Source organism: Monodon monoceros, unplaced genomic scaffold (genome assembly GCF_005190385.1).
Source record: "Monodon monoceros isolate NGI ecotype Baffin Bay Population unplaced genomic scaffold, NGI_Narwhal_1 Super_Scaffold_21, whole genome shotgun sequence".
In the NCBI taxonomy this organism is placed as follows: Eukaryota; Metazoa; Chordata; class Mammalia; order Artiodactyla; family Monodontidae; genus Monodon; species Monodon monoceros.
Genome location: NW_021703778.1, coordinates 136,521,826 through 136,541,010, shown reverse-complemented (window position 1 = coordinate 136,541,010; position 19,185 = coordinate 136,521,826). Strand labels below are relative to the sequence as shown.

Genomic DNA, 19,185 nt, shown 5'->3' with positions numbered 1-19,185 from the left:
AAATTTTACCAAACAGTGAAATCTGAAAATTCTGGAAGTCATTAGTCAAATTGATATTGAGCCAAATTTGAAGGCTTGGAACGTTACAGATTTAATACCCAATAATATCAACAAAGTTCTGTCCAGAATTAAAACTGAAATCACAGAAGAATGTTTAATTTGTCCATATATATAGGTATAAAATAAGTTAGTAATGTGGATTTTGTGGTTTAATACTTGTAAGAACAAGATTCTGCTAAAGAGTTTACATATACATAATGTAAGAAAAATGAGTAATAATAAAGAGGAAGTATATTTTCTTGACCTGCTACATTCTTTGTATCAGTGTCATCTCTATCAACCCTTTTGAGAAACTATTTGGAGACAAAAAGAAAATCAGATTTGAACTAGACCCAAAGTAAAAATGAATAATGTACCATTGGTTTTAGGATAACAGATACATAAAAATGATCATCATTTTTCTTTCTTGGTAATTTTGAAGTTCATTTTCTTTATTAAGCTAAATATAAAGGAATATTAATGTAAAATATTAAAATATTGTCATCTCCTACTCTAGTTTATGTCTATATAAGTGTCAAGAAAAAATAAAAAGCGAGAGAGAGAAAAACCAAAAATGCCAAACTTTTCAGAGACCTTTTAAAAAGTGTGGGGAAAAGTATGTCAAAGGGGCAGTTATTGTTGGATAATCTCTTTAAACTTTCTCAGTTATTTACCTTGTATTCTATTTTTTCCCCAGTGAGAAAAAGAAAGAAAAGGAGCGTGAAGAATTGTGGAAAAAACTGGAGGATCTGGAGTTAAAGAGAGGTCTTAGACGTGATGGGATAATTCCAACTTAACAAAAATAATGACAACAACCTTACTAACCTGTGGAGTCACACATTTATGTAGTAGAAGATGGAACAGCAGTTTTCTGTATTGTGCAACTTTACAGTAGATTTCACATTTGTTTCATTATTACAACAGCACTGTATATACCTGTCTCTAAGTAAAGGAAAAAAAAATAAGGACTTCAGTCCAAAGTTTGGACAGTAGATGGACTTCTCAGAACTTGGCAAACATAATCATTGTTCTAACCCTCTTTTAAAAGAAAAAAAAAGCAGTCTTCAAAGATCTGTCAATGAAATTTGTATATTAAAATTCCATTATTGGGAGTTCCTTATTTATCATTAGCAGAGAGTATGAAACAATTTTCAAATGTGAACAATCTTAAATTTAGCTTGTCTTTCTGCTAAGCTGTTAAGTGTATTTATAGTAAAGGAAGGGGAAAAAAAAAGACTGTAATTTCCTTATAAGTTTGTATAACATCCTCCTCTGGGTAACTTGACTGTAATTTGACATCTTTTCCTTTTGCACATCTTCATGAGTTGAATGTCCACGTGGAATGGGGCCGTGAATTATAAAGGTCCCTGATAAAAGTTTTGTTCACTGGAGTGAACATCTTTCCAGTAAGCAGGTAGTCCTGGTACTCCTTTAGTTTTAAAATTAGGAGTAAAAGAGAGCAGGTGATAAACATAGTAGGGAAGGGAATTTTGGATTCACGCATCAGTTTATGGTGACTCCAAATCAATGTCTTGAATCCTTTGAAAACAGGCACTGGGACATCATAGGGTTCAGTACCTGACCAGTATTAGTTATGTACGTCATTGAACACACAAACCAGAGATGTTTTAGAAATGTCAGAAGACATCCTTTTGGACCATTTTGAAATAAGAAAGACAAACACTAAACAGTACAACCATGAAATTGATCACCAGGATTGCGAATCTAATTGGGAATAGAGTTGAGCAAACAGCTTGGACTGTTTGGAGTTGTTGCCTTACTTTTTAATATGTATTTATAAAGTATTCCAGCAAAAGAGGATGAAGCCTCTGGGAAAAAAAGAAACATATTACAGTGTTTTTTGTAGATTCTCATTCTATATCCCATCACAGCGCCAGCCCTGTTTTTAGCCAGAAAGGATTCAGGATAAACATTATTATGCATTCTGAATTGAATGCGTATTCCTAACTACTGTATTTGTTACCAAAAGTGGTTCTACAAATGCTACTGAAAAAATCTGGAAATTCCTAATGTCCTGAGTATTAATAATAAAGTTTAAAAATGCTTTTATATCAAAGGTGCATTGTGACCAAATTGTTTAAGAAAAACAAAAAAAATCTAAGGCTGTATTATAGATCTATCTTATTGGCTCTCTGCTTTGTATTTAAAAGAGGAAGCTTACATCTTGGGGAGTTAAAATGCTGATAAAACTTGTGTACATTATGTACTTACCTAAAGCAGTTGCATTATTATGTACTGAAAGATATGTGTTTTGGGATTTATTTCCAGGATGCTTTTGCTTGTTATGGACTTGGCAGCAGTGAGTTGATAATCCTAAACAATCCCTTCCAGCAGTATTCGTGGTATAGAGCTGATTCTGCGTTCATGTGTTGAATTGTGATAGTAGCAAACAGGAACATATGAACTGTTGTTGCTCTTAATAGAAATATGGTATCAATATGGGCTTGTATATTTTCTTCCTTCCATTTAAAATATAAGGTAGAATATGCAGTTTTATTCTTTACAAGAAAAAAGGAAAAAAAGAAGCCACTGACCTTTCTCCCCTACTAAGCGTTTCAGGATTATCAGGTCACAGTTTGTGCGTAAAAGTCAGCTGATTATGGATATTGTCATCTCAATAACTTTGTAAAACAAAAACAAAATTTGGCATTGTTAATTCTGAAAAAGAAACAGCAGTAAAAGAGTCATATGCAATACCAAACACAACATGGTTTAATGGAATTAATAGATTTTTTTTTTTTTTTTTTTTAAGGAACATTAATGGGAATTCAATGTAAAGCTGGCAGAGGCTGCCAAAGATGAAAACAACTTACTTTAAAAGTACTGGAGCAAAGGTGCAAGTTCAAATGCTAAAGATAAAAATAAATTTGTAACAAATCATCTCCTTTAGCCCTTTGATTTTAGCCTGTTAGTTTTAACTCTGCTTTACATTTAATTTTGATAATATAAACTTTTGTTTGCCATTAATTCATCGTTTTAGATTGAGGACATTACAATCACAGGTTTATGAAATATCTCTGCCCGTTAGAATGAAATGCAGTCATTTGAGATGAGAAAGACCAGGATCCTTTTTTTGCACCTTACCCTGTCCTCAGAGTTAAGGTGAGAGCTACACCGATATCCTTGACGTCAATTTCATATGTTGATCATTCCAAACTGAGACGAATAAAGCCAAATTTTAGACATATTTAAAGTTATTATAGATATATGTCTAAAATTCATAGGGCAACTTCTGAGAAGAAACACTGTCTTTTCTTTTTTAACTGAAAGTGACAATGTGGCATTTGTCATGTTGTGTCCAGTGATGCACAGTAACTGAGGTAATCTGACTGTTGCACTATGTGACATATTTAAGGACGTACTTGCTGCATTTGCAGCAGCCCTCTCTTTGTCCTTTCCCACATTTCTGCTGTTGCTGCAACTTGAGTTAATTGTGACAAATGCATCTTTGTGTTATATTTTGTTTGCTTCCTAATTTCCAGAACTATATATAAATATATTTTTTAAATAGCAAATATTGTAGTTAGTGAGTGATGATCACTCCAACCGTATCCCTACCATATTGGTTTCAGGGGTAGGATTAAGAGTGTCTTTGGAAGAAAAAACAAAAAACAAAAACAGAACCCTGTGGTTTAGAAGGATGCTGAGGCCTTAGGCTGTGGGCCTAGAACAACCATGTGAGTGAATTGACCCATCTCATACTTTGAATCAAGCATGCATTCCTTTTCTCATTGTGCAGGTGTCTCTAGTTGTTTTCCTTCAGTGTCTTCGTCCTTTTAAATTTTATTATATTTTGCTCTCCCTGACATCTGTTTTTTATAAAATAAAAAATAAAAAAAGTAAGACATAGATAATACCCTCAATGCCTCTGGATACTCACAAGCAGGGTTATGCTCCTTCATCTTGGGCTTGCTTGCCTAAATGGAAGGGTTTAATTTATTTTGTACCTCCTTCTATGCGTGGGACAGTCCAGGGTGCAGAGCTAGGAATTGCTTATAATTGCACCTGCTATACTTAAATGTATAGCCCTAGGCTCAATCACACTATGGAAAGAAAAAAAAAAGTATATTTAGAGCTTTAAAAGCTTTTTTATTTTTTTGTGGGGATCGGGGGGTGGGAAAGGGAAGATGTATGGATGTTATTGGCATTTTTAAATGTTCAGAGGTTTTTGTTTTGTTTTGTTTTGTTTCTTCTGTTTTGTTTTTTCTTCCCTTTAATTGGATGCACTGACCTGGCCCAAGAAATGAAGAGATTCTCTCTTTTGATGCTATTACCAATGTTACAACAAAGTGACAGTCACCTGTAGCAAAAAGGTGGCACCAGACATGATCAGTGATATTTTATTTGCACATCAATATTTTTATTTTTATATTCTGGCTCAGCTGCTTCTCTGAGTGGAGTTAAGGAATGAGCCACAAAGGATTTTTGTAGTAGCTATATTGGCAATGCATTTTATATTTCTCAGTATTTAATTTTGAAACTCTAAAAGGATTGTGCATCTTGAGAGAAAGTTGGGCAAATTTTAATCTAGTGTTAATTTGTGCTGCTTCTTGTGCACGATAGCAGCAGTAGTATCTCTCTTGGAAATAAACATCCCATATTATGATGTCTATGAATATAGGTTTCCTTTTCTACCCTCCCTTCCTCCCTCCTTCCTTCCCTCCCTCCCTCCCTCCCTCCTTTCTTTCCTTCCTTCCTTCCCTTCTCTTTCTTTACTTTTTTGGAAATCACTTATTGTATATAAGTTGTAATCCAGACCTCATGTATCAATGGGGAACTTTCAAATATAAATATTACCAATACATTTTCTGGTTGTTGTCTGATTTTTGATTGAGGTATAATGAGAATGACATGTCCATTGCTTTTGGTTTGAGGATTTCGCTTTAGCTTCATAAATCTTTTGGTATTTTAGTATTTCATTGTTTTAGCAGGAGAGGGCAGCAAAAGTTCATTTTCCCTGTTAGAAATGCTGTGGTTCATGATTGGTTTTAAATTTAGTTGTGTGTGTGTTTTTTTTAAACAGCATCTGTTTGTGGGTAGAGGTAAAAATGAAACATTTTTGATATGAAAAGTTGCATATGAAAGTTATAGACTGGTTCAACCAGACAGTGAAGACTTCTGATCCACATTAAAGTTAAAATGCCACAAAGCAATCTTCCAGCGCTGGCTAAAATATGCTACTTCCTTTTCAAACACAACAAAATGCAAGCCGAGTCTTAAAACATTTGGAGTTTTAAAATGTCTTTCTTTGAAAATGATTTACTTTCTTCAAAGTGGTAACAGAAACAAAAATGAAGGTGCTCCCAAAGGGAAATGTAACCTTCCCCTTTCACAGGTGTGTGAGAGGTTCTGTACTGTGGGTGCATCCTAATAAAGAAGCAGTGAAGAGTTTTCAGGTGCCTGGCTGTGTGTATTTGTTTGTTTGTCTGTTTCTGATGTCCATGGCCTTTTTGAACCATACTCATGGTAGATGTGATCAATGTAGCTGTGAGGCAGTGGGGTTGGTATGTTCAGGCTTTCAACTTGAGAAAATCAGTTTGTGATTAGGGAGCGGTCCAATGTCTATTGCTGGATAACAAACTACCCCAAAACTTGGTGACAGAACATTTGTTCACAAATGTATGGTGTGGGCAGGACTTGGCAATAATGTCTTGTCTCTGCTATTCAAGTATCAACTTGGGTTTATCAAGTGGGATAGGAGAATTCCTTTCCAACATGGCTCACTCATATGGCTGTTGGCAAGTTGGTGCTGGCTGTTGGCTTGGGGTTCAGCCAGAGGCCTCAGTTCTTCTTGACATGGGCCTCCTTATGGGGATGCCTTCTTGGGCTTCCTCACAGCATGACAACTAGGAATGAGTGTTTTAAGAGACAGGAAGTGGACACTGCCAATACTTTAAGGCCTGGGCCCAGAAACTGTCATGGCATCACTTCTGTAATATTTTCTTGGTCAAACAATGACAAGGTCTGCTCAGATACAAGTGGAGGGGACATAGGCCTCATCATGATGTGTTGAGATGAGTGTCATCTGTAGCCAACCATGGGATATGCTTTCTTTGTAAAGCATTTGATTTAGGTGTGCTTTCCTCTCTTGGCTAATTAAATCATATCAGATTTGGAACCATGTAGAGTTAACCAATTACTGTTTCATGTTCAGTTAAACTCTGACTTGGGGAGGGAAAAATCTTTGTAAATTTAGCAGTTTTGTATTTCAAAGCATGACCATTTTAACATCTGAAGGTCGTAAGTTATTTAACAAGAAGAAACTTGTAACAAAGAAAGGTTAAAAGAAATTCAGGGTTCAAAGAAATTTAAGAGCTGATTTTCATGAAATATCTAATCCTTTCTATAACATTGCCTCCTGCCTGTAAACACTATATTATAATGGAGGCAAAGTTAATGTACAGTCCAATTCCTATTTCCTGGAGTTTTATATAATATTGTGTCCTGGTGGTTTCTCTTAGATCAAATTCACATTCGATTTTTTTTTTTTTTTAACAAAGACTAACTATGGGATAACCAAGACTATCTATAGGATAAGGGGAATTAAAATTAGATTTTTTTCTGATTATGATACATGTTCAATGTATAATTTATTCTTGAAAAGGAAGATTTTAAAGAACAAGTTTAATAACTACATGCTGTGCCCCATACCTAAAAGTCCACTGCAAGTCATGTGCATTCATTGATTGATTGGAGCAGTGTTTATTGATTACCTCTGTCCATAGTCTTGCCCATTCTCTGATGTGCAGATTTCCTGCCTCTTTCATGTCTCATTTAATTTATTTCACCTCTTGCAATCAAAGTCTGAATTAATTGTACAATTTGAGTCACATTTTGCTGCTACCAGATGATATGAGGCCTCAGAACCAGGATGGATATCAGCCACGGCCCCCTTTGTCCTCCCCAAAGCTCTTCAGGCGAGATGTCTCTGTCTAGAGTCACCCAAGGTGACGGCCGTGGACTTGGAAATCAGAGACTCTTGGAATCATTTGGCTTCTGACATTTATCAGCTGTGTGACTTTGGGGAAATCGCTTGATCTAAGCCTCAGTTTCCTTTGTAAAATGCAGGTAGAATGGTGCTTATAGTGTTGTTATATTCCATTAGGTAATATATGTAAAGTAGTTAGCATAAAGCTTGGCACATGGTAACCTGAAAAAGTATTATTACCTTTAATAAATGCTTATTTTATTAAACCCAAAAGTTAAACCCAAAGTTAACAAAAGGATAGAAGTAATAAAGATTAGAGCAGAGATAAACAGAATAGAGAATAGAAATCAATGAAACCAAAAGTTGGTACTTTGAAAAGATCAGCAAAATGAACAAGCCTTTAGTTAGATGGACTAAGTAAAAGATGACTCAAGTTACTAAACTCAGAAATGAAAGTGGAGGTATCACTGCTGATTCTACAGAAATAAAAAAGTATAAGAGAGTACTATGAATGATTGTATGCAAAAAAAAATTGGATAGCCTAGATGAAATGATTAAATCACAGTGAAATAGAAAATCTGAATAGACATGTAGGTAGTAAGGGGATTGAGTCAGTAATAAAAAATCTCCCAATAAAGAAAAGTCCTGGTCCTGACAGCTTCACTGGTAAATTCTACCAAACATTTAAAAAAGAATTAATACCAATCCCTCTCAAATGTTTCCAAAAAATTGAACAGGAGAGGACACTTCCTAACTCATTCTGTCAGATAAGCATAACCCTGACACCAAAAATAGACAAAGATACTACAAGAAAACTAAATGCCAATATACCTTATAAACATCGATGCAAAAACCTTCAGCAAATTACTAGCAAACAGAATTCAGCAGCATATTTAAAAGGATTATACACCATGACCAACTGGGATTTATTCCTGGAATGCAAGGGTGGTTCAACATACAAAAATCAATCAATGTAATACACCACATCAACAAAACGAAGGGGGAAAAAAACACCACACAACCATCTCAATTTATGCAGCAAAAGCATTTGAGAAAATTCAACACCTTTTCATGATAAAAACGCTCCACAAAATAGGAATAGAAGGAAACTACCTCAACATAATATTGAGTGGGCCAAAAGGTTCGTTCTGTGTTTTTTTTCCTGTAAGATGGCTCCAGTAGCACTTAGAGGTCTTTAGCTTCATTCAAAACAATTTGTTAGATTGTGTGTGACAGCTATAATATCGGTGTGCATTTTAAAAAAGACATAAATATTGGTGAGTTTTTGTGTAGCCATCTTAATATTGAAGATGGAAGAAAACATTTTCGACATATTATGCTTTATTATTTCAAGAAAGGTAAAAATGCAACTGAAACATACAAAAAGATTTGTGCAGTGTACAGAGAAGGTGCTGTGACTGATCAAACATGTCAAAAGTGTTTTGTGAAATTTCGTGCTGGAGTTTTCTCGCTGGACGATGCTCCGTGGCTGGGTAGACCCCTTGAAGTTGATAGCGATCAAATTGAGACATTAACTGAGAACAATCAGCTTTATACCATGTGGGAGATAGCTGACATACTCAAAATATCCAAATCAAGTGTTGAAAATCATTTGCACCATCTTGGTTATGTGAATCACTTTGATGTTTGTGTTTCACATTAAGCGAAAAAAACCTTCTTGACCATATTTCCACATGCGGTTCTCTACTGAAACGAAAGGAAAGCGTTGCGTTTTTAAAACAAATTGTGATGGGAGATGAAAAGTGGATACTGTACAACAATGTGGAATGGAAGAGATTGTGGGGCAAGCGAAATGAACCACCACCAACCACACCAAAGGCTGGTCTTCATCCAAAGAAGGTGATGTTGTGTATATGGTGGAATTGGAAGGGAGTCCTCTATTGTGAGCTCCTTCTGAAAACCAAATTATTAATTCCAACAAGTACTGCTCTCAATTAGACCAACTGAAAGTGGCACTCGACGAAAAGCATACAGGGTTTGTCAACAGAAAACATAATCTTCCATCAGGGTAACACAAGACCACATATTTCTTTGATGACCAGACAAAAACTGTTACAGCTTGGCTGGGAAGTTCTGATTCATCCGCTGTATTCACCAGACATTGCACCTTAGGATTTCCATTTATTTAGGTCTTTACAAAATTTTCTTAATGGAAAAAATCTTAATTCCCTGGAAGACTGTAAAAGGCACCTGGAACAGTTCTTTGCTCAAAAAGATAAAAGGTTTTGGGAAGATGGAATTATGAAGTTGCCTGAAAAATGGCAGAAGGTAGTGGAACAAAAGGGTGAATATGTTGTTCAATAAAATTCTTGGTGAAAATGAAAAATGTGTCTTTTATTTTTACTTAAAAAACTGAAGGCAATTTTTGGCCCACCCAATAAAAGCCATGTGTGAAAAATCCACAACAAACATCATATTCAATGGTGAAAGACTGAAAGCTTTTCCTCTAAGATCAGGAAGAAGGTGAGGATGCCCACTTTAACTACTTGTATTCGACATAGTGCTGGAAGTTCTATCCTGAGCAATTAGACAAGGAAAAGAAATAAAAATCATCCAGATTGGAAAGGAAGAAGTAAAATTATTTGTTTGCAGATGGTATGATGGTATAGAAAATCCTAAAGACTCCACAAAAAGTAGTTAGAACTAATAAATGAATTCAGCAAAGTAGTAGAATAAATGAATTCAGCAAAGTAGTCAACACACAAGAATCAGTTTCATCTCAAAAAAATGTTTGGAATCTTAACCAAGCTTTTTTCAGAAAATAGATTTAAAAAAATTTATTCCCAACTTATTTGATGAAGGTAGCATTACCCTGATACTAAAACTAGTCAAATGTATTAGAACACTAATAGTACAGAATACTACAAACCGTTAACTCTCATAAATGTTAATACAAAAATGCTTAATAAAATATTTGCAAATAAAATTCAGCAATATTTAAAGAAAAAAATCAGTTTCATCTCTATACACAATGAATAATTTGAAAAGGAAATTACAAAAACAATTTCACATACCAGTAGCATCAAAAAGAATAAACTCCTTAGGAATTAACCAAAGAGGTAAAAGACTTGTACAATGAAAACTATAAAACATTGCTGAAAGAAATTAAGACATAAATAAATGGGAATATATTCCATGTTTATGGACTGGAATACTTATTATTGTTAAAATGTCAGTACTACCCAACATGATCTACAGATAGAATGCAATTACTATCAAAATCCCCGTGAAGTTTTTTTTGCAGGAATTTAAAAAAATCCATTCTAAAATTCATATGGAATCTCAAGGGAGCCTGAATAGCCAAAACAATCTTGAAAAAGAACAAAACTGGAGTATACACACTTCTTGATTTCAAAATTTACTATAAAGCTACATTAATCAAAACAGTGTGATGGTTTTGGCATAAAGATAGATATATAGAACAACGGAATAAAATAGAGAGTCCAGAAAGAAACTCATATATATGGTCAAAAGATTTTTAATAAGTTTCCAAGATATTTTGAAAAGGATAGCATTTTCAAAAAATAGTGCTGTGGAAACTGGATATCCACATGCCAAAGAATGATGTTGGACCCTTATCTAACACCATATACAAAAATTAACACCAAATAATAAAGGACCTAAATGTATGACCTAAAACAATAAAACTCTTAGAAACATAGGACAAAAGCTTCACAACATTGTATTTGGCAATGACTTCTTGGATATAACATCAAAAACACAGGTAACAGAAGAAAAAAAATAGACAAATTAGACTTCATGAAAATTAAAAAAAAAAACGTGCATCCTAGGACACTATCCACAGTAAAAAAGCAACACACAGAAAGGCAGACAATATTTGTACATTATATATCTGATAAAGTGTTAATATCGAGAATATATAGAAAATTTTCAAAAACTCAACGATATAAATACCAAACAACCCAATTCAAAAATGGAGAAGGATTTAAATAGATATTCCTCCAAAGAAGATAAATGAATGACCAACAAGCACATGAAAAAATGCTCAACATCACTAATCATTAGGAAAATGCAAATCAAAACTTCAGTGAGAAAACTCCTCACACCCATTAGGATGGCTACTATCAAAAATCAGAAAACAACAAGAGTTGGCAAGGATGTGGAGAAACTGGAACTTTTATGCACTGTTGGTAGGAATGTAAAATGATGCAGCTGCTGTGGAAAACAGTATGGCAGTTCCTCAAAAGATTAAAAATAGAAATACCATATGATCGGGCAATTGCACTTCTGAGTATACACCCAAAAGAAGAGAAATCAGGGTCTCAATGAGATATTTGTACACTCATGTTCATAGCATCATTATTCACAATAGCGAAAATGTGGAAGAAACCCAAGTGTCCATCAACAGATGAATGGATGAGCAAAATGTGGTATACACATAAAATGGAATATTATTCAGCCTCAAAAAGGAAGGAAATTCTGAGATATGCTACAACATGGATGGACCTTGAGGACTTTATGCTAAATGAAATAAGCCAGTCTTAAAAGAACAAATACTGTTTGATTCCACTTACATGAGGTACTTAAGTCAAAAATTACAGAAAGTGTAATGGTGGTTGCCAGGGGCTGAGAGTCGGAGAGAATGGGGAGTTATATTTTAATAGGTATAGAGTTTCAGTATTATAAGATGAAAAGAGTTATGAGGATAGATGGTGGTGATGGTTGCCCAACAATGTGAATGTATTTAATACAAATGACCTGTACACTTAAAAATGGTCAAAATGGTAACTTAATTTTATGTGTGCTTTACTTCAATAATTAAAAAAATACTACCAAACCATTTTCTACAGTGGACATGATATTTCATACCGTCACCAACAATGTATGTGAATTCCAGTTGCTTCACGTTCTTGCCAACATTTGGTGGTGTCACTTTTTATTATTTTAGACATTCTGGTGTATGCATATAGAGATGCCTTACTGTGGTTCTAATTTGTATTCTAATGACTAATTATATTGAACACTTTTTTTTCATGTGTTTTCTGGCAATTTGTGTATCTTCTTTTGTGAAGTGTCTGCTCAAATCTTGCTCATTTTGCTTTATTGTGTTGTTCATCTTTTTATTATTGAATTGTAGGGGATCTTTATATAGCCTGGATAATAGTTCTTTTCAGATAGATGTTTTGTGAATATATCACAATGTTTTGTGAAATTTTCTCCCTACCTGATGAGCAAAAGGTTTAAATTTTATGAGACCTAACTTAACATTTTTTTCTTTTTATGATTATTGTTTTTTGTGACGTATGAAATCTTTCTCTTCCCCTGCTTCCTTTCCTCCCTACCTGCCAGACCAAATTATACTCTCTTATGTATTCCTTTTAAGAGCTTTATAGTTTTTACTTTTATGTGTAGGTTCATGATTCACCTTGAAGTTTTTTTGTGCATAGGTTTTAATATAAAAATCTAGATTCTTTTTTTCTGCATGGATAGCATATTATTGCAGCATCAATTATTGAAAATTCTCCCCAAATAATTGCTTTGGTGCCTTTGTAAAAAAAAAAAAAAGGCTACCATAAAAGTGTGGATCTAAATTTAGGTTCTCTATTCTATTTCAATGGTTGACATTGATTTTTATACCAGTACCACAGTCATGATTACTGTAGCTTTAAAATAGTCTTGAATCAAGTTGTCTAAGCATTTCAATTTTTTATTTCTTTTTCAAGATTGCTTATTATAGATCCTTTGTATTTTAACATAAAATTTAGAAGAAACATGTCAATTTCTACAAAAGAAAAAAAAACCTTGTGGGATTATGATTAAAGTTGCATTGTATCTCTAGATAATTTTGGGAAGAATTGACATCTTCATAATATTGAGTATTATAATCCAGGAACATGGTATTATTCTTCATTTATTTAATCTTTAATTTCTCTCAGCACTCTTTAAATTATTTTCAGCATAGATATCCTGTACATCTTTTGTTAAATTTATTACTAAATATTTTATGTTTTTTGAAGCTGTTATGAATTGAATTGTTTTTTAAATTTCATTTTTCAATTGTTTGCTGTTGGTATATAAAAACACAGTTGGTTTTTGTAGATTAACTGCTATCATTAAACTTTGCTAAAAGCAGTTATTAGTTCAATTAGTTTTTATAGATTGTTTAGAATCTCTATGTAAACAATCATGTTATCTGCAAATAGCAAGTTTTACTTCTTTATTAATGGTCACTAAATTTCTATTTGTTTTATTTCCTTTTTCTTGCCTTGTTGCAATGGTTCAGACTTCTAGTATAATATTGAATAGAAGCATTGAGACTGAGCATCCTTGCCTGATCTTAGAGGGAAAGTGTTCATTATTTCTCCATTAAATATAATGTTCACTGTAGGTTTTTTGTAGATGCCCTTTATCAGATTGAGAAAGTTCTCTTCTATTTCTACATTACTGAGAGTTTTTATCATGAATGAGTGCTGAAATTTGTTGTATGATTTTCCTGCATCTATTGAAATGATCCTATAATTTTTTCCTTTATTCTATTAACATGGTGAATTGCGTTGCATTTCTGGGATTAAAGATATATATAGTTTATACATCTATATAGTTGACCCTTGAACAACCTGGGTTTGAACCGCACAGATCCACTTATAAACAGATCTTTTTTTCAGTAAAAAATACAATACTATATGATCTGCAGATATGGAGGGCTGACTACAGGACTAGTGGATTTGGTTATCCATGGTGGGTCCTGGAACCAATCCCCTGCAGATACTGAGGGATGACTGTAGTTATATGTATACATGTTAATTCTGATGACAATGCAGTGTTTATTCAACTTGATATTTCTCTAAATATAATGTGTCATTTCTTCTGGATATTTTCAGGATTTCCTTTATCTTTTGTTTTCTATTTGCTTCTGATGTGCCTAATGGTTTACTTCATAATTATCATGCTTGGAGATCACTGAGTTGCTTAAATCTCTACATTTATATCTGTCACCAGATTTGGTAACTATTTTGGTCGTTATTTTCCAGATATGTTTTCTGTCCCATCCTCTCTATTTTTTTTCCTCTGTGACGCTAATTAATATGTACTTAAATCTTTGTTATTATAAGTCACAGTGGCACTACTGTTCAGTTTTTAAATTATATTTTATTAAGATAGAATTCACATAAAATTAACCATTTTAAAGTATACGTTTTACTGACATTTTGTACATTAAAAATACTGTACAACCTTCATTTCTATTTCGTTCCAAATTTTTTCACCACCCCAAAAGGAAACTCTGTACTCATTAAGCAACCACTTTCCCATTCCTCCCTCCCAATCCCACAACCACAAATTAGCTTTCTGTATTTATGTATTTACCTATTCTAGATATTTCATATAAATGGAATTATATAATATGTAAACTTTGTGTCTGGCTTCTTTCACTTAGCATATTCTTTTTGAAGTTCATGTTGTTACATGTATCAGTACTTCATTCCTTTTTATTGCTGAATAGTGTTTCATGGTATGATATACCACATTTTGTTTATCCATCATCAGTTGATGGACATTTAGGTTGTTTCCACCTTATGGCTATTGGGTATAGTGCTGTGATGAACATTATGAGTTTTGTTTAAATATGTGTTTTCAATTCTTTTGGTAAGTAGGTAGGAGTGGAATTGCTGGGTCATATGGTAACACTATGTTTAACTTTTTGAGGAACGGTCAAGCTGTTTTCCACAGCAGCTGCACTGTTTTACATTCCTGCCAGCAATGTATGGGGGGTTCTGATTTCTCCACATCCTTGCTAATGCTAGTTATTTTCTGTTATTATTCTTTATTATAGTGACCCTAGTGGATGGTCTGTTCATCTCTTAAAAATATCTTTTTTCAATTTTCTTTAAATTAAATAACTTATTGATCTACTTCATGTTCACTGGCTTTTTCCTTTGTCATCTCTATTAAATGTTATGCTCCTATAACAAATATTTTTCTTTTAGATACTGTATTTTTTTAGTTTTAGAATTTTCTCTTAGTTCATTTTTCTATTAGATTCTATTCCTCTGTTGAGATTTCTATCTTTTCATTCATTGTGAATATGTTTTTCTTTTTTTAAAAAATTTATTTATTTATTTATTTATGGCTGTGTTGGGTCTTCATTGCTGTGCACAGGCTTTCTCTAGTTGTGGTGAGCAGGGGCTACTCTTCATTGCAGTGCACAGGCTTCTCATTGTGGTGGCTTCTCTTGTTGTGGCGCACAGGCTCTAGGTGCACAGGCTTCAGTAGTTGTGGCATGTGGGCTCAGTAGTTGTGGCTCATGGGCTTTGTTGCTTAGTGGCATGTGGGATCTTCCTGAACCAGGGATCAAACCCATGTCCCCTGCATTAGCAGATGGATTCTTAACCACTGAGCCACCAGGGAAGTCCCAATGAGTATGTTTTTCTTAATATCACTGAGCATAATTATAGTAGCCATCATAAAATTCTTGTTTGCAAATTCTAATATCTGGGCCATCTCAGGACCTGTCTCTTTTAATGGTCTTTTTCTTGAGAATCTGTCACATTTTTCTGATTCCTCATATATTGAGTAAATTTGAATTTTTGTCCTGGATATTTTGAATATTATGTTATGGGAACTCTGGATTATGTAATATTTCTCTGAAGAGTATTAATTATTTTGTTTTAGCAAAGACTAATTTGAAAGGACTCAAACTACAAACTCCAACTCTTGGGCAGTAGCTCAAATCTTAGTTCAATTCTTTTTTCCTTCTCTGGAGTTTGTCCCATGCATATGATGGTCAGGCATTAGTCATAGATTTAGGTTGAGTTATACACAAGATTTGGGCTCCTACTGTCTAGTGCTCTCCTTTCTGTGATATTACCCTCACTTTCCAATGGCTGTGGTTGCCCTGAACTCTGTCCTCTGGTTCTTCAGGGAAGAAAAGCAGTTTTTTTTATTTGTGTTCTCCTGCTTCACCTAGTATTGACTCTCAGGCTAAAACACATTAAAAGGAAGATTTACCCAGTGTCATCTTTTTTCCCCAAGTGTTGACTTTCCTCCAGAATATGACATTTAGTGCTTTCAAATTGTTTTCCTCTTGCTCTCACTCTCTCTGTACTTTGGCTACATTTTCCCATTTTAATCTGCATGAGGAGGTCTAGCAGAATTTTAATCATATATTCTTAAAGCAGATCTTCACTCAAGGGCTATCATATGGGGACACATGATTCCCTTCCTCCCCCACCCCAACATATTCTGCATATCAGGCATTGTACTAAGTCAAGATTAACATTTCTCACACGTCAGTGATTTATATATCACTGTCATGAATTTTGCCACTTGTAACATTACACTTGCAATCTTTTTTTTTTTTTACCACGCTGTGTGGCTTGTGGGATCTCAGCTCCCTGACCAGGGATTGAACCTGGGCCATGGCAGTGAAAGCCTGGCATCCTAACCACTAGGCCACCAGGGAACTCCCTACCCTTGTGATTTGTTAGCTATTTTTAAATGAATCATATTTTCATTCAATTTTATTTATTTACTTGCTTTTTAAACTTTTTATTTTTGAGATAACTGTAGACTTGTATACAAGAGTTGAAAAATATTACCGTGAATTCCTGAATACCCTTCTCGCAGCTTCCCCTTATGTTAACATCTTCTATAACCATAGAACATTTATCCTTGGTACAAGTATCCTAGGTATAACACTATCAACTAAAATACAGAATTTATTCAGATTTCACCAGTTTTCCCATTAATGTCCCTTTTCTAGCATCCAATCCAGGACTCCATATTATATTTAGTTGTTACGTCTCCTTAGTCTCTTCGACTCTGTGACGCTTCCCCAGTCTTTCCTGATCTCTCATTACTGACAGTTTTGAACAGCACTGGTCAGTTGTTTCTTAGAATGTCCCTCAGTTTGGGTTTTCTGATGTTTTCTTATGGCAAGGTTGAAGTTATATGCATTATTTCAGGATATTGATAGGATGATTCAGAGATGATGCTTCTCCCTCAGTGCACGATATCAGGGAGTACATGATGTCACTGTTTACTATTAGACTATAGGGAATATTTACATACTCATATTAGTGCAGTCCCTGATTATTGATTGATTAATTATTGTTTATTGATTAAAATAGTGATATATTGGGAGGATGGGAGAGGGGAGACACAGGTTGTGCACTGAGCTAAATCCTTGACAATGTCTATAGAATTTCCAAATCAAGAAATAGCAGCATAAGCAGTTGGAAATGTGGAACCTATTTTACTGATAGCTTACAGAGGTAAAACTGGCTAAAAGTAGTCAAGGGGAGAGAAAGAAGAGACATCATGAAGAAGAGGCATAACTGTCTTTTACCAGAGTCTCAATGCCTGAGAAATAGGTCAAATAAATAGTGTGCATTCTTTTTTCAAAAGCTTAGAGGAGCAGACCTTAGAAAACCTCCCCAGCAGATTGAGACATGCCTGTTGGTATAAAAGGGCTTTCTTCAGGCCAGGGTAATTACATATGTATAGATAAAGCAGGTCCAGGTCAAGCATTAGGAAGTAACAGGCCGAGCTGATATCCCCCAAGACACATAATTATTTTTCTGAGCTTTTGAGAATGCAGGGGTCAGGAATTGACCTCTGCCACTGTTTACTCTATCCCAGATTAGAAAAAAAAACTGGCACAGATAGACTTCTAGTTTGCTTGAATGAGGAAATGTGAACATCAGATGGTGTTAATTAGTTAGGCGTTTACAGGCTATTTCACTGACACAAAAAGGATATTATCGCTATTCCTCCTTGCACTTCAGCACCTGGATTGTCTCAGACAATAGTGAATTCACATAACAAGCAATCTGAAATGGTAAGTGATTATGATTGAAAAAATTGGGCTTGTGGAATCTCAAAGGCAGGTTCATTTCCTTGTTAGAACACTGTCACTTTAGAAAGCCTATTTCTGGTTCCAGAAGCTACAGCAATCCAGGAGGGGGACACCTGGAGGGGCCTGTGAGGGGGCAGTCAGGAGAGGGAGAAGAACTTTCATTATTGCTTCTGCAGACTCTGAAAATCTGAGGGTGCAAAGGTCATGAGGCATCCTTGTGGGAGTGGAATCCTGTACTCTTCTTATTGGTAATTTGATGGGGAATCATCACAGGGAGAAACATCTGAAAATCCATAAAACACCACATGAACAGTTTAGCTAAATTACAGCGGTGGGAGAGGGAAGGGAAGTGCTGGGGAGAATCATTTTAAAAGCTCACAAATAAAAAGCATATCAATTTTGCAGGCTTTATTTTCATTATGAAATTATATGTACCCTTTCATTTTTACTATTTATTGAGGTATACTATCCTTGCAGAAAAGTGTACATGTCACACATGAACAACTCACTGCATTTTTACTGATTTCTTTTTAGAGATAAAAACAAGAAACCAAAGTGAGAAGTAGAAGACAGGTTGGGAGAGACTATATTCTGCTGTCCCCATCTAGGGACAAGTGGCTTGATGCTCTGATGTATACCGATGGCCAGGTGTGGCTGCATCTCCCTGGAATTGTCTCCACTCCTCTAAGGACCAATCAGGATTGCCTCAGGCATGACCCCCTGTGAGGATGCCCACAGCAACGGTAGTCCTGCCAACTTCATGGCTGCACCCAGCAACACCTGGGAAGACAGTAAGTCTTCATGTATAGGCTATAAAAGAAATAGGACTATGAGCGATTAAGGGAATAAATACAAAGTCCCTGCTATGGTTTTTCCAGGAGCCTCATGGTTTGTTTCCATCCCGTGACACATCACTGATTCAGATAAGTGAAAGAAAAGGCAGTGGAAGAAAAGGCAGTGAGGATTGCTCTGAATATTGGATCATGTCGATCCCTTTCCAAAAAGCCTTTCCATGACTGCTTGATACATTAGGAATAAAATCTAGACTCCCAAGAGTGGTCTACAAGGTGCCAAGTTATCTGACACTACCCAACTCTCTGACCTTCTCACCTGCTACTCCCCATCTTTACTCACTGATCCTAACTCCACTGGTTGCCACCCTGTTCCTTGGTTCTGCCTCAGGGCCTTTGTACTTGCTGTTTCCTCTGCCCTAGGAACTTTGTGTTGTTGGCTGCTTCTCACTTTTTAGTTCTTGCTTAGATGTTACCTCATCAGTGGACTCCCCTGACTGATCTACATAAATGAAAGAGTCCCTTCTTCCGAATCACTCCTATCTCATCATCCTCTTTATTTAATGAAT

At 35.0% G+C, this 19,185-nt stretch overlaps 1 protein-coding gene across 4 annotated transcripts in view; it reads left to right on the top strand.

Annotated features, from left to right (window-relative positions):
• Positions 1-5,453, top strand: part of PPP2R5E (protein phosphatase 2 regulatory subunit B'epsilon) — a 152,600-nt gene extending 147,147 nt beyond the window's left edge. For all 4 annotated transcript variants that reach the window (XM_029237008.1, XM_029237010.1, XM_029237009.1 and 1 more), the window contains one exon: positions 737-5,453. In XM_029237008.1, coding sequence (XP_029092841.1) covers positions 737-836 — 100 coding nt within the window. In that variant the 3' untranslated portion in view covers positions 837-5,453. The remainder of the gene's footprint in view (positions 1-736) is intronic.
• Positions 5,454-19,185: the final 13,732 nt, after the last annotated feature.